The sequence below is a fragment of the Lepisma saccharinum genome, chromosome 29, assembly GCF_977018435.1.
Source record: "Lepisma saccharinum chromosome 29, izLepSacc3.1, whole genome shotgun sequence".
Classification (NCBI taxonomy): domain Eukaryota; kingdom Metazoa; phylum Arthropoda; class Insecta; order Zygentoma; family Lepismatidae; genus Lepisma; species Lepisma saccharinum.
Window position 1 is genome coordinate 17,409,359 of NC_139257.1, and position 15,616 is coordinate 17,424,974.

The 15,616-nt window shown below is 38.6% G+C and overlaps 1 protein-coding gene across 1 annotated transcript in view; it reads right to left on the bottom strand.

Moving 5' to 3' along the window:
* Positions 1–15,616, bottom strand: part of LOC145981413 (sodium-coupled monocarboxylate transporter 2-like) — a 43,532-nt gene that overhangs the window by 25,288 nt on the left and 2,628 nt on the right. Inside the window, exons 2-5 of the mRNA XM_083114649.1 lie at positions 15,140–15,248; positions 14,604–14,713; positions 9,566–9,749; positions 2,294–2,380 (exon numbers count right to left, since the gene is read on the bottom strand). Coding sequence (XP_082970775.1) covers positions 2,294–2,380; positions 9,566–9,749; positions 14,604–14,713; positions 15,140–15,248 — 490 coding nt within the window. The remainder of the gene's footprint in view (positions 1–2,293; positions 2,381–9,565; positions 9,750–14,603; positions 14,714–15,139; positions 15,249–15,616) is intronic.

Sequence of the window (15,616 nt, forward strand, 5' to 3'; positions counted from 1 at the left end):
CGTTAGGTATTGAAATGAGACCGCATTGATCCTAATCTGAAAGAGCCGGCCCCCGTGGCGGTACGCGGTACGACGCCAGGGATCTCGGGTTCTAATCCCGACCTGGGCATGGATTTTTTGAGTGTTCATTCATCAATTTCATCATATCATCAATCATCCCATCTTCGCAAATTAGTCAAAAGTGGCACAAAAGGCGAAGTAAAATAAAGCAAATCAATCAGTCTGAAATAGTTTGCATTCGTGAACTGGGGATGTGTCTACAATAATCACTGGCTGTTGTCCTTCTTTCGTCAGCATTGTTGTTAACAATTGTATCTTTTGTAAGTCACAATATACGTATGTCATCGTGTTCTCCCGCTTCGCCTTATTGCGTTTTCACCTCCCCCAATAGAATTTCAAATGATTTGTGACAAACTTTCTAAGGCGAAACGGGACATGCCATTTCGCCTTACACACAAAACATTTCCCACCTGGGAATATTATCTACTTGAAGGGTAATTCATAATGGGAGCTCCCATTGTCCTGTCGGTTAGGTTAGGTTAATAATACATTAATAATAATGACCCTTCATGTCGATAATATTCCCTGGGGGGAATTTTTTTGTGTGTAAGGTGAAATGGGATGTCCCGTTTCGCCTTAGAAAGTTCGTGTCACATAAATAATTTGAAATTACATATATTGGGGGAGTTGAAAACGCAATAAGGCGAAACGGGCCGTAATTGTATGTCATTGTCCTGCCTTGAACAAGCTTGTTCGTTTGATATTAGAAAACATGTGGTTGTGATCATAGCAATTCAAGTGAAGTGATCGGTTAGTTCGTATGAACTTTCCAGCCTGATCATTACCAGTGCGTAATTAGAGATCGGTTACTTCATTGAACTCTCCAGCCTAATTATTGCCTATTTTTGTGGGAGCAGGAAAAGGTATTAAAAAAAAGTAAAGTAAAGTAAAGTGTTCCCCTGTGCATAGCACCACGCCATGAAGGCGTATAGGGGGTGTGGGGGTAACGCCCCACACTTTCTTGATCCGGTCGTGAGTGGGGGTGATGTGATCAGCATCACGCCCCTGACCGCCTTTACCCCCCAGGGTTTCCCCCAGGTACCCATGTTATTCGACGCTGGGTAGGCGCCGGGGCCGCTTCCACCGTTAGAAAAGTTCCCGGATTTGAACCGGCCGAGGATCGAACCCGGGACCTTGAGCATGGTAGTCAGACGCGTTACCGACTGAGCCACCGCGGCCACCGGAAAAGGTATTATATTATCTAATTGAAATGAAGATGTCACTAGTAGTCTTCAGTTTTGTTAGCATACTTTCATAGAATCCTATAGAAAGTTGAATGGTAAAGTTGATGTTGCATGTAGTGTTGCGAGATATTAAAAAAATATCGTCCAGGCGGTATCGTCATAATATTCGGCGATATATATCGTGTTGGCGATATATCGTCACTATATTCGGCGATATATATCGTGTTGGCGATATATCGTCACTATATTTGGCGATATATATCGTGTTGGCGATATATCGTCACAATATTTGGCGATATATATCGTGTTGGCGATATATCGTCACTATATTTGGCGATATATATCGTGTTGGCGATATATCGTCACTATATTTGGCGATATATATCGTGTTGGCGATATATCGTCACTACATTTGGCGATATATATCGTGTTGGCGATATATCGTCACTATATTTGGCGATATATATCGTGTTGGCGATATATCGTCACAATATTTGGCGATATATATCGTGTTGGCGATATATCGTCACTATATTTGGCGATATATATCGTGTTGGCGATATATCGTCACTATATTTGGCGATATATATCGTGTTGGCGATATATCGTCACTATATTTGGCGATATATATCGTGTTGGCGATATATCGTCACTATATTTGGCGATATATATCGTATCAGCAATATATCGTCACGATATTTGGCGATATATATCGTATCAGCGATATATCGTCACGATATTTTAGCGATATATATCGTGTCAGCGATATATATCGTAGAGACGCTATATCGCCGATATCACGATACGGAAAAATTATCGTATAGTCTGTGACGATATTTTCATATCGCGGTATCAAATTTCCGATATTTTCCATCCCTAGTTGCATGCATGCATGTTTCATGTTTTCTATAAATTCAACAACGCACCCCCTATGTTTCATTCCACACCCCAAGCATCCCTAGATGATAAATCCTGGCGCCGCTGCTTCTACAAAGTTACGTTCGTAGTTTAAGTGTCTGTGAACAAGGTCGTTAGCAGAAATACCATACCTTAACGTTGGCCCAAGGGAAGAATATGCCGAGGGAAAATATTCCTAACATGGCTCCTCCGTGTATTCCACTGAGACTTGCGCTTGCCTAGAGAGAGAAGAAACCAGTTACTTACCCTTCTCAGACCCAAAATATAATTTTTTTTTATTATTTTTCAAGTTTTCATCAAATCATGTTTCCACCCTTTAAATGACTGCAAAAAGTTTTTTTTTTTTTGCTTGTTGAATATTCCGTTATTGAAAAACAACGTTGAGTCTCAGGCACACTAAAGTACCCTCATAAAATATGAACAAAATTGAAATTTCCTTGGAACATACCAAAGTATTTTGTTATTAAATATTATTGATATCAAGAATAAATTGTGAAATTTACATAAAGAAACATCGTGACTCTAACGTTGATATCAGATGTGATATCATTGATAACGTAATGACTAATACAAGAATGTAAACAATATTAGAAAACAATGAAATTAAGCAACAAAGAAATTGTACTACTAAAATATTTTAGATGAAGATTAGAGTAAATTTAGCCCGTGTGAATTGCACTGCGCCACGAAGGCCACCATTTGCACTATTAGTACACAATGAGAATATTACTGAGATTCTGCTGTGTCACTTTCACATTGTCTCAGTGGGCAGATATAATTTTGCACTAAAATTAGCGTTTGACAAGTTACTATAGTTACTGCAATCAACAAAAAAATTCAAATTGTACAGCTGCTTGATACCCAATGTGGCGTATAAGACACATGAATGATAACAATGAAAACTGGCATATCACTAATAACGTCATGAAATTTTTAAAGCACTTACAGTAATGTCCAAGTCATACTAATAGAGATAATAGGTATGTAGAAAAAAGTACAAATTACTAGGGCAATTAACATATTTTATAAGACCTGTATCATTTATCATGACTACAATGCGATGCTGTTTTCAATAAATTACATACAACAAAGCTTTTGAACTGCTCCTTCTAATCCCAGAGAAACACTTTCCTGGAATCTAGAGAAGCTTCTAATAACTATTTTGACCTTGTGTTGTCAACCAAACAGCAGATCTCAAACAAAAAATCAGTACGTGTTTGTTGTGTCCTATAGGAGGTTATAGACAGCGAAATGGCGTTGCTATCAGGTGGGCGGAAATAGGTAGGCAAAGCGGTGTATTGTAACTTCTTGAATTTTTTAAGAGGGGCAGGGGATGGAACAAACTCCGTGACACAAGCAGCCAAATGAAGGCTACTGCCAATCGGTTTCTCGTTGGGTGATGTGAGGTTACTGCGTCCCATCGCCGCTGTTTTCTGCGAAGCTTTCAAGTACCTCTGCAGTTGTTCTTATGATGCTGGTCAACACCGGAAATTTTGGAGCTACCAACAGGAATGGAAGCCTGGACCGGTCGCACCAAAGTACTTACTACAAGGCAGCTCTGGGAGATAAAGCCATCTAAGTCGTCAATCCAAAATTGCATTTCTTCATATTTGTCTGACAGTTCATACTTTCCCCATCAATAAACATTGGAACAAGATGGCACTAACATAATTTAGATACTTCAAATTTAGACCCAAGAATGGATTTGTCACCTCACATATTGAGGAGTAGAATACGAAGACGAAAAAGATTTTTTTTCAAAATAATAACGTGAGATTATAACACCATTAAGCCTTGTTTCCATGATTATGAAAAACTAAATATGCTGACCAAGGCAGTAATTTACTTTATTATAAACATAAACTAAAACGTAACGTTTCAACCTTCTAGCAAGGTCTTCATCAGACTCTGTATCAAGTACAAAAGTAACAAGATACACAAAAAGAGCATTATATATACACAAACATTACTCCCTCCAGACTATTAGAAAGTTGTTAGGAACTTTCTAGCAGGTGGCTTTCACTTTCCAACTGTACTTTCACCTAAAAGGATAAACATAATTACTTTCATATAGAATGTGAAGAGATATTCATATAGAATATCTCACGCTCTTTTCCTTCATTTTTCTCCCTTCTCCTCTCCTCTTTCTCTCTTGTCCTTTCCACTCTTTCTAACACCTTCTTCCATTCTTTGTTTAACTTCAGTCCCCCATTCCTCACCTTTCTTCTCTATTTCCTTGGCTTCCTTCCATTTTCTCACTAGCATTCTCTTCTCCCTTCCTGTCTGCTTAGCCTCATCCCACTCTATGTCATGTCCTGTTTCTCTCGTGTGTTTAGAAAGTTCCTAACAACTTTCTAATAGTCTGGAGGGAGTAATGTTTGTGTGTATATATAATGCTCTTTTTGTGTATCTTGTTACTTTTGTACTTGATACAGAGTCTGATGAAGACTTTGCTAGAAGGTTGAAACGTTACGTTTTAGTTTATGTTTTTAATCAAATAAATTACTGCCTTGGTCAGCACATTTAGTTTTTCATAACGTGAGACGTAGCTTTTAATGTATGGTTGACTTCTCTCATTGCAGAACTCGGAAAGAAATTAAATAACGAGAATGGCTGCAGACTCTCTATGAAATTCTGATTTTTACAAATGGGGAAAACCATGATCTTTGAAATTTGATCCTACAGAAGACATTTTCAACAAAATATTATTTTAGATTACCTGATGGCATTTGGGATTCACAATCCAAATTTGATAAGATCTTCAGTTAGCAGTCAGATTGCTTGTTTCACAGTTACGTTCCAACAATATAACGTTATTGATAATATTCATTGTATAAATATTTCTTTATCATTTTCTTTTGTTAAATTTATTCCATTGTTATAACATGTAACATTCATCAGATTAAGAATAAATGTCTCATGAAGGGAGCGTGTGTTCTCCAGAAATATTACATCCAGGAACATGTTTAAATTCTTGTAACAACCATAAAGTACAAGAGGAATAATTCTGCAATGCAATCAATACATACATAAACAAGATAATAATAATTAGGAAGTTTATATATATTCATTCATTCATTGTTTTCTGCCTAATTGGCAGGTTTTTCACTGCAATCTCCAGCTTTCCCTGTTCTCTGCCTTACGCTTCGTAATAGCATACGACCCAGTTAATTTAATATCATCCATAAGCTGATATCTCTTTCTTCCACGGACTTTTCTTCCTTCAACCATTCCCTCCAAGGCATCTCTTAGCAGGCAGTTCCTTCTTAGACAGTGTCCTAACCAGTTTCTTTTCCTCTTCTTGATGGTCTCCAGTATTGATCTTTTTTCACCAACTCTTTTCAGTACGGCTTCGTTTCTTACCTTGTCTGTCCATTTTACATGCTCCATTTTTCGCCATGTCCACATTTCAAAAGCTTCGAGTCGTTTCTCTTCATTTCTTCTCAATGTCCAGGTTTCTGCACCGTATAGTGCTACACTCCACACAAAACATTTCACTAATCTCTTCCTTAGACCTATGTCCATGGGTCCACAAAAAACATTTTTTCTTCTATTGAAAGCTTCTTTTGCTATTGCGATTCTCATTTTCACTTCTTGGTTGCAGCTCATGTCACTGCTTATAGTGCATCCGAGGTACTTGAAGCTATCCACTTGCTGGATTCTTTCACTGTTTGCTCTCACATTAATATTCCTTGGTTTCCGTCCTATAACCATTGCCTTTGTCTTCTTTACATTAATCTTCATTCCATACTGCTCACAGCTGCTGTTTAACTCTTCTAACATACTATTTATGGTTATTTCATCCTCAGCGAATAATGCCATGTCATCAGCAAATCTTATGCAGTTTATTCTTCTTCCTCCCAATTTGACACCTCCTGTACCCTGGAAACAAGTTTTCACTATATCTTCTAAATAGATATTAAACAAAGTAGGCGATAGGCAGCATCCTTGTCGTACTCCTCTTCCAATTTCACAGCCTTCTGTCATTTCGTCTCCTGTTCTCACTTTAACTCGTTGATTCATGTATAAGTTGCTTAGAAGTCTTCTCTCTTTCCAATCTACACGAATTTTCTTCAGAATTTCTAAAAGTTTAACCCAATTCACTCTATCAAAGGCTTTCTCCAGGTCTACAAATACTACAAATACCTCCTTTCCTTTCTCTAAATATCTTTCCCCAATGGTCCTCAGTAAACCAATTGCATCCCTTGTACCTCTTCCTTTCCTGAAACCAAACTGTTCTTCCTCTAACTCGCCACTGACCTTCGAGTATAGGCGTCTGTTCAGAATTCTTAGAAGAATTTTTGCCGAGTGAGATATCAAGCTGATTGTCCTGTACTCAGAACATTTTCTGGCATTGCTTTTCTTCTGCAGAGGTATCAAAACAGTCTCCGTGAAATCTTGTGGCCAATCCCCTTTCTCATAGATTTCATTGAATAAGTGCAGTATTTCTCTTTTTCCATCTCCCAGGCATTTGATAAGTTCAACAGGAATTTCATCAGTGCCCGTTGCTTTCCCATTCCTCATTTCTTTGAGTGCTTGCTCAAATTCTTCATTCAGGATATAGTATCCTTTCTCATCATCAGGCACGTCGTCTTCATTTTCTACATTCAGACTGTCTGGGCGATTCTCTTTCTGGTAGAGCTCTTCAACGTACTTTCCCCACACATTCGATATTCCTTTTTTGTCTGTGATTTCACATCCTTCCTCGTCTTCTATCATCCACATTGTTTTCCATTTCTTCTTTTGGAAGCCCAAGCAGTTTACTTCACGATACATCAAGTCATACCTTCCTCTTTTTTCCAGTTCTTCAATTTCTTCACATTTTTGTTTCATCCATTGTTCTTTTGCCCTGTCAGTTTCTCTTCTTAGCTGGTTATTCAGTATCTTGTAATTATGTCTTCCCTCTTCTGTATTTACATTCTTCCATTTTCTCCGTTCCTCCATTTTTTCCAGCATACTTTCAGTAATCCATGGTTTCTTTGCACTTTTCCTTTCCCTGTAGCCTATTGTTTCATCCACTGCCTTCTGTAAGCAGCTTTTTATTCCATCCCACATCTCATCCTTATTGTTACAACTAGCTTTAAACTTATTATAGTTTCCTTGGAAATGTTCTGCAAATTTTTGTCTTTCGTCTTCTTCCCTTAGCTTCTCTAAGTGGGGTTTCTTGCTCACCTGGTTTTGGGTTATCTTCTTCAATGTAAGATTGATTTCTCCTATTAGCAAGACGTGGTCTGAATTAATGTCAGCTCCTGGCAATGTCTTCGCATTTTTCAAACAATTTCGAAATCTTTCTTGTACCAGTATGTAATCTATCTGGTATCTTTTACAATCTCTTGGACATATCCAGGTGTACCTCCTTCTCTTATGTTGCTGGAACAGTGTGTTTCCAACAATTAGGGAGTTTATTTTACAGAAATTTACCAGGCTTTCCCCTCTCTCATTTCTCTCGCCTAATCCATATCTTCCTACTGTACTTCCATCCTGCCTTTCTCCTACTACAGCATTCCAATCACCCATTACGATAATGCACGATCCCTTTCTCTCTTTTTCCATCAATTCCTCTATCTTCTCATAGTTTTCCTCCACTTCTTCTTCTGACAACCCACTATGTGGCATATACACTTGAATTAACACTAAGTCTTTCTTCTTTCCTTGAAGTTTCACCATTATAATCCTGTCATCCACATAACGCACTGCTATAACTTTATGTTTCACACGTGGTCCTAGCACTATTCCCACACCACGGTTTCCTTGTTGATCACCTCCAGAATAAAACATCTTGAACTCATCACTCACTATTTCACCATTCTGTTCCCACCTCACTTCTGATATTCCCATAACATCTACTTTGTTTCTTCTCATTTCTGCCTTTAAGTTTTCTAGCTTTCCCGACTGTAACAGGGTTCTGACATTCCACGTTCCAATCCTTAATCTTACCTTCTGTTTGCTTCTCTTTTCCCCATCAGTGTCCTTTGTCATAACGTGTCCTTCCCAGACATCCCCCTCCCGGACATCCGAATGGGGGGCTAGTTTACGTCCGGAATATTTTGCCTTGGAATGACTCATCATGATTGCAGTTTTTCTAGGGAAAAGATATATGCGGTAGCTTCCCGTTGCTTTCCGCACACCACTCTCTCTTTCGCATCTTGAAAGATCCCAGGGGGCCCCAACGAGGAGGTGAGGAGAGTGGATTTGACTAAATGAGCCCTCCGGACTTCACCGAAATTCACTGCACCAAACGTATGGTGTTTGGATATAGGTTGCATATCAGTTCCATCAGGGTTTTTGACTCAAGGTCGAGAAATCCCATTTAGCCTTTGCCCCCCTTTATATATATATATATATATATATATATATATATATATATATATATATATATATATATATATATTGCCTTAAATGTCGAATGGTGTCTTGTGAATGGTGCTATATGGAAAGGGCGCGTCACGGGAAACGTACGGTTTTCAAATGGGGATCTGGATTGATTGATTGAATTGCTTTGTTTTACTTCGCTTCTTGTGCCACTTTTGTCTAAATAGCGAAGATGAGGATGAGTGATGATATGATGAAATTGATGAATGGACACTCACAAACATCCATGCCCAGGCCAGGATTCGAACCCGGGACACCTGGTGTTGTAGCACGATGTGCTAGCCACTCTGCCACGGCGGCCGGCTCAAATGGGGATCTCGAAGCAGGAACAGGGGGTAGAGATGAAACTAGGTGGCATTGAACTCGCTCGGCCATGGCATTTTCGGCACAGTTCGGATCGGCTCGGATCGGCGTGGCAGCAAAAAGAAATAGAGAGCGCGTGTGTGAAGTCAGCTGAAGCAAAAATAGCTTGCGGCGACAGCCATGTTGGGTGGTGCCACCCGCCTGTTGCGTCCATTTGTTAACATTCAGCGAGAGGGAATTTCGTCGGGAGAAATAAGGCTGCTTGTTATGTTTCTTTGTTTAAATCGTGAGAAACAATAATTTTCTGCTCGCCCACATTCTGAGTGAAAGCACTGCGAATCTTACACAAGGGTTTCGTTCCATCTGTACAAACTTGTGACCGTGCAGAAGTTACCCGAAGAAGATTATCCACAACGTTCAGCCTTCTTCAGGAACATGCTCGCCATGACGAGTGCAGCTGACATTACGTGTACTGCTGTCGTCCCAGCGGAGGTGATCCGAACCGTACCGAAAATGGCACGGCCGAGCGAGTTCAATACCACCCTGCTTTCATCTCTACTCCCTCTCCCTGCTTCGAGATCTCCATTTGAAAACCGTCCGTTTCCCGTGATTCACCCTGTATAAGATGTCTACAATATCACTTCCGTTCATAATTCAAGTATCTAGAAGAAATTTGGGTACGGCAGAAAGGGGGTGTGAACTTAAAACCCCTGTGGAACCTGAATTACCTGTAGAACTCCCCCGAGATGCTCTACCATGAAGACAAACCCCACGCACACCGCCCCCACAATGACGACGACGGACTTCATGATGACGCTGGCCTTCTGGTCTGAAAACTCCTTCCTCCAGTAGCCCTTCAAGAAGTCTTCTAGGATCACTGCAGCCATAGCGTTCAGCCCCGTGGACATCGAACTGGCAAAAAAAAACCAAAAAAACAGCGATTTACTTTAAAATGGTACTACCATGTTAAGAAGAACCAAAATATTCTACTATTATCTTATGCAACTTCTCTTTTCTACATTGTAAAAAGTTGATTGAGGAAATACAGTCCAAGATCGTCAATTTCTGATGTAACTACAGCAAAAAACATGACAATGAGTATTAGAGTATTAACGACCATTCCATATGCTTATCGTAATTAATGTAATTTAAAGTATTCAGTTTTAAAACTAACATTTATCTATCTTTATGCATTATACATGGGCATCGGGACAAGGGGTCGAACGGGTCGTTGAACCATTTCTGGAAATTGACTCAAAAGTTTGTTACTCTTATTGTTAACAACAGAAATAAAGTTCATTTAGTTTAGTATTCGAACAGAATAATCAAAGTAAAAATCCATTGGATGGAAAACATTGAGCGAAAAATACAGAAACAAGGTTATGTTCTATCATTTCATCCAAAGAACAAATGGCTCTGTAGTTTTCAAAACTCTAAGAATTATAGTTGTAGGTGCGAGGTCACACAACAAACTTTATGGAAAAAAATCCCCTAACATTTAAAGTATTTTCTTGAACGAGGCGTGCAAAAGTTAATATCAAAATGCACTTCAGATACTAACTGCTTAAACTGCAAAAGACATAATGAAAAATATTTGTGCTGGTATTCACTCGTTTGATGGATCGAGTCTCCACATTTATATAATAATAATAATTATTATTATTATTATTTCGAATAACATTCATTTTTGTTAGTTTATAATATTCATTATTGTATAATAACATTTATAACCGTGCAATAATTCTTGCTATTTTTCTACTATTCAACTTTTATCATTTGCCCAACCCCCCCTGTCAAAATTTCTGGCGACGCCCATGGCATTATACGTATATATTCAAACTAAATTAAAAACGGATGCGTCACCTTTTTGTACATTAACAGACACATTGTTAAATTTTAACAGTAGAATATTAATATTATGGTAATTTCTAACGGTGCTTCTGCTGTGGGGCAGGTATATTTTTTTTTAAGTTCTCTCCCGTTAGGTGTAGACAACGGATGAGGAATCTTCTTTTAGCCACTCTGTTAATTGACGATAGGCTATATTTAGTTTTAGAAGTTTCCGGAAGGGTGTGATACCTTAATTTTAGATTTCAAGGGGTACGTTAGTCTTATCTGCAATGGCTCGGGCTGGAAGTATTTAGTGGTTATGCACTTTTTTTCTTTTTTTAACGTGGTTTAAATCGACAATCGTTTGAATTAGCAGCGCAAATCCTAGCACAATCACACACATACATGATATATACTTCACTCTCTCTGTTCCGTCTTTGCCCTATGTGGAAATGTTCAGACCTAAGCAACAGGTAACAAGCGACACGTGTCGCTTGTAAGCGAACCCTCGGTAATCAATGCAACCTTTCGAAAGATTAGGGACAGGCTGCACGTGTCGATCGAACTGGATCGTTTCCTCAATACCGTGCATCGTGTTAAATCGGTCGGTCGTTCGCGCATGCGCGGTGAATGTTTTCCTTTAAACTGAAGAGGCTCGTGTCGCTTCGGTCTGAAAGCTCCCTATCTCTTTCTTTCTCTTTTATTTCTCTATGTCTTTTCCTTACCTCTCTTCTTCTTCTTCCGTTGTTCTATCTTTTTCTTTCACTCTCTATTTTCATTTCTCTATTTCAGCGGTTCTCAAACTTTTCTCATTGTACCCTTTAGTTTTTTAAACGTATCTTTAACCAGTAAAAAGTTATGACTGAATTCTTGTTCCAATTTGCTCCTTTTCGAGGTGTTACAAAAATGCCTGAAAATTTGTTTAGCTCATCGGTAATGCATCGAGATCAAAGTGACGTCTAGGGAGAGAAGTTCGCATGCCATTGCACACGATTTTAATCGGATACATCCACGAAGAGCTGCGCATTATGAATGATTGTCGCGAACAATTTACAGTGTGACGCTTCCATTGAATTAAAAGTCCTTCACAGTGACAAGGCTAATGTTTATGTTCATAAGGGGAGTTCATATACAGAATATGAGACCCTTGTCATCTGATAACTAACTTTGGACAGAAACTGCTTCACAACGTTCCCATAGTGTTCTGGTGTTCCTCCCTATTGAAAAAAACTCTGTAAAAAGTACCTTCTTCCGTACGCAAGGATGAAAAAACCTATTTATTTAACAAATCCAAGTAGCCCCAAACATTTAAGGTTCCGTTGATGGAAAATTGACTAACCAATCGTGTTCCACACAGCACGCCACACCATTAACTTACCAGCACTAACCATTCAGCTTTGATCTGTCGAAAATGAGTTATCAGATAAAAAGCATCGAATATTCTGTTTATGAACTTCCTTATGAACATAAACATTAGCCTTGTCACTGTGAAGGACTTTTAATTCAATGGAAGCGTCACACTGTAATTGTTCGCGACAACCATTCATAATGCACAGCTCTTCATGGATGTATCCGATTAAAATCTTGTGCAATGGCATGCGAACTTCTCTCCCTTTACGTCACTTTGATCTCGATGCGTTACCAATGCGCTAAACAAATTTTTAGGCATTTTTGTAACACCTCGAAAAGGAGCAAATTGGTACAAGAATTCAGTCATAACTTTTTACTGGTTAAAGATACATCCAAAAAACCTTCACCATTGCATTTCTCGTGAAATTCTAGCCTGATTTGATATATCATATCACCCCCTTCCCATTTAAAATTCTGAAGTTGAATTCAAGATGGCGGACATCAAGATGGCCGCCGACCGTGCGGGTGGCGTCAATGTGGTTCCCCCTTGGCCTGGCAACGATTGGTCATCACCATTTTTATGTTGCGCGCTGCAGTGGCCTTGTACTGAGGGTGTTAACTGACTTTTTGAGTCACCCTGTAAAGAACACGTGTATTGTAGGTATGTGTCTATTTTATACCTACATAATGACATCAAAACAACAATAATCTTATTAAGTTATTTAGCACCAGCTTCAATTAATTCTTGTCAACAATGAATTCAACTCTTTTAAAAACAAATAGCCACGCCACGCAGCCAGTGGAGGCACATAGTGGTTCGGACCCCTCTTGAAATTGTAGATCGTCTGTCTCTATTTGCTTTTCTGTACATAAAGTGGACTAAAAAATAAACTCACGCTTAGGATTTGGCTCTAATCAAGGTTTGGCGCCCCAGGGTAGTCGCCCGATCCTGCTTGTTTGATGTATGCAAATGTAATTATTCTGTTCACATTTATCAGTGGAGCGAGGAGGAAATTTTTACTAAATACTTTGCAAATCAATAATATTGAATATTGTAGATTGGCATTTCTATGTTTATAGTGATTTTGTCAGCTTATCGAATGTTGAATTATCTATATATCCAATAGCATCGCTCTTTTCGTGATCGACGGAAAATTCGCCGCGGTATTTGAAATTTGTAAAAGTTAATATATTTTATGAAATAAAACTCTTCCATAACCTCATTTTTCAGTAAAAGCGTCCATAACTTTGGTTACCAATACATTTAGCATCATTATGGACTCAAAAGAAAAAAAGAGCGAGTATTTGAGAGGGTTATAACAACACTTCTTCTGGACGCGATGCTGAAGTGCACACCCGTAAAGTCAGACCACGAGCCGCCACTGAGTATCATTGGACAAAACCAACTCGCCCGCTATTTATCCCCACCCACGTTTGTGACGGCGGATTCTTTAGTTCTTCGACGTTAACAAGTAAATGTGTGGACTATAACAATAACTCAAAATTACTTGATGTCTGGTAGTGCACTTGAAACTTTCAAGCGTAAATCCGGCTCCAAATTTAGTCTATTATGGAATTCTCTATCTCTATTTCGTTCTCTGTTCCTCTATCTCTATTTCGTTCTCTGTTCCTCTATCTCTATTTCGTTCTCTGTTTCTCTGTTTCATTCTCTTCTCTAAATGATTGTGAACATAGGCGTAGCTACGGGGTGTGCCGGGTGTGCCTAGGCACACCCTAATGGACTGCTTTATCAAAGAGAATTAAAGACAGATATTTCAATAAGAGAGAAAATAAGCGGCAGTTTATAAGAAGTTGAAAATGTCATTACTGGTACAAACGTGTGCATTATCGCTGATGAAACGAGTGTCTATAGTTTTTCGATTTTTTGATGTAATTGGAGAAATAAGATATTTACTGCATTCTACTCTGTACTACAGCGCTTTTCTTGTATACCTGTCACAAGCTGCACGTGAGACAGAGAGCTTTCTCCAAGCTTACCCAAGTTAAAACTAAATTAACAGCAACTCAGAAGCAGGATAGATTGGAAGCCCTCCTCTTGCTATTTGTGGAACAGGAAAAAGCTTAGTCTATTGATGTAAATGAAGTTATTGATGAGCTTAAGAACATTGTACCCTTTGACAGACGTCTCTTGTTATAGATGACGTGTATTTTGATGTATTTGTTTGTAACATTTATGAACATTTTGTGTGTGTGTAATTTCTATGCAATTTGATTTTTTTGTACTACATATATTCAGAAATTTCCAACAGTCATTTAGTGAATTTATATTCCTTTACAAACATCAGTGCAGTTAAAGAGCCAAGTGATTGTGTTGCAAAATATGCTATTAAAAAGGTTCAAGACCTCATTTTTTTCTTTGTGCACACCCAAATATAAAGTTCTAGCTACGCCTATGATTGCGAATATTCCTCGTGTAGGGCCAATTGGATGGGAAAAAAGGTGAGCTATAGCTAGACAGACCTGGCAGTGGGAGTACACTGTGCCTATATCCCAAAATTACTACTCCGGAGGAAAAAATCGCCAATCCCTCTATAACATAAGCTATTGTATGAAATGTGTCATTACCTGAGAGCAGCACTGAAGACTCCAGCAACGAACAGCCCTGGAAGACCTGGAATGTGGCCAGAACTGTCCATCACGAAGAGAGGCAACAGTTGATCGCGTGCTTTGGCCAACTGGAAAATAAATAGGCCTATGCGAATGTTTATTTACAAATAATGTTGCATGGAAATTTTTTATATGTAGGCTCTCTAAACATTGTTACAATCACGAAGAATTCCATATTATTATTACTCTAATAAGCTCATTTCGTGGAGACAATATTTAATAATTTCCTTTAAAAATTGTATTTTCTACCAACAGTGAAGAGAAGAAGTTGCCATGACTCATGAAACAACCCTCGTATATACTTACAACATGCAAAGTCTTATCAAGGAAGACACAGAAATTGTTTGGACAAATTTGTTAGCTTCCACAACTACGTCACAGAAAATTCCCCAGCACAAACAGGTTTCGACGGGACCACCTCTAAGTAAATCGCTTTGGTTGTCATTGTCACTTACTTTAACTTGTACCTGTGAGTTTACCTAAATGATTTGTACCTTAGTGGTGAGAGGATCACACTCGTAGTAGGTGGCGAATATAAGGAGACCCGTGTACACGCAGATTGAGATCAGTGACAACGCTCCCAGGACAAACAGCCACAAAGCCCTGGAACAATAAGAAGCCCACTTAAATGTCGCCTAACAGCCATACACAAGACTAGAAAGCAAAGTATCATCGACTAGAAAATACAGTTTTAACAAAAACCTTTAACACACGGAACGCTCTTGAAATTGTCAATAGAATCTACATATATAAAAATGTCGAGTTGACATTTTTGAAAAGCAGGCAAGTTTTAAAAAGCTACTGTGTAACAACGTGTAATTCACTTTATCACATATATGTATTTTAGTTTATGTTATTATTATTTATTGTTACTTCCATTGTTATTCTTTGTTATTTCCATTATTATTACATTCCAATGTAAAATGGCAGTAGATGGTATCCGAGATGAAAGCAATAAATCATCATTTTAA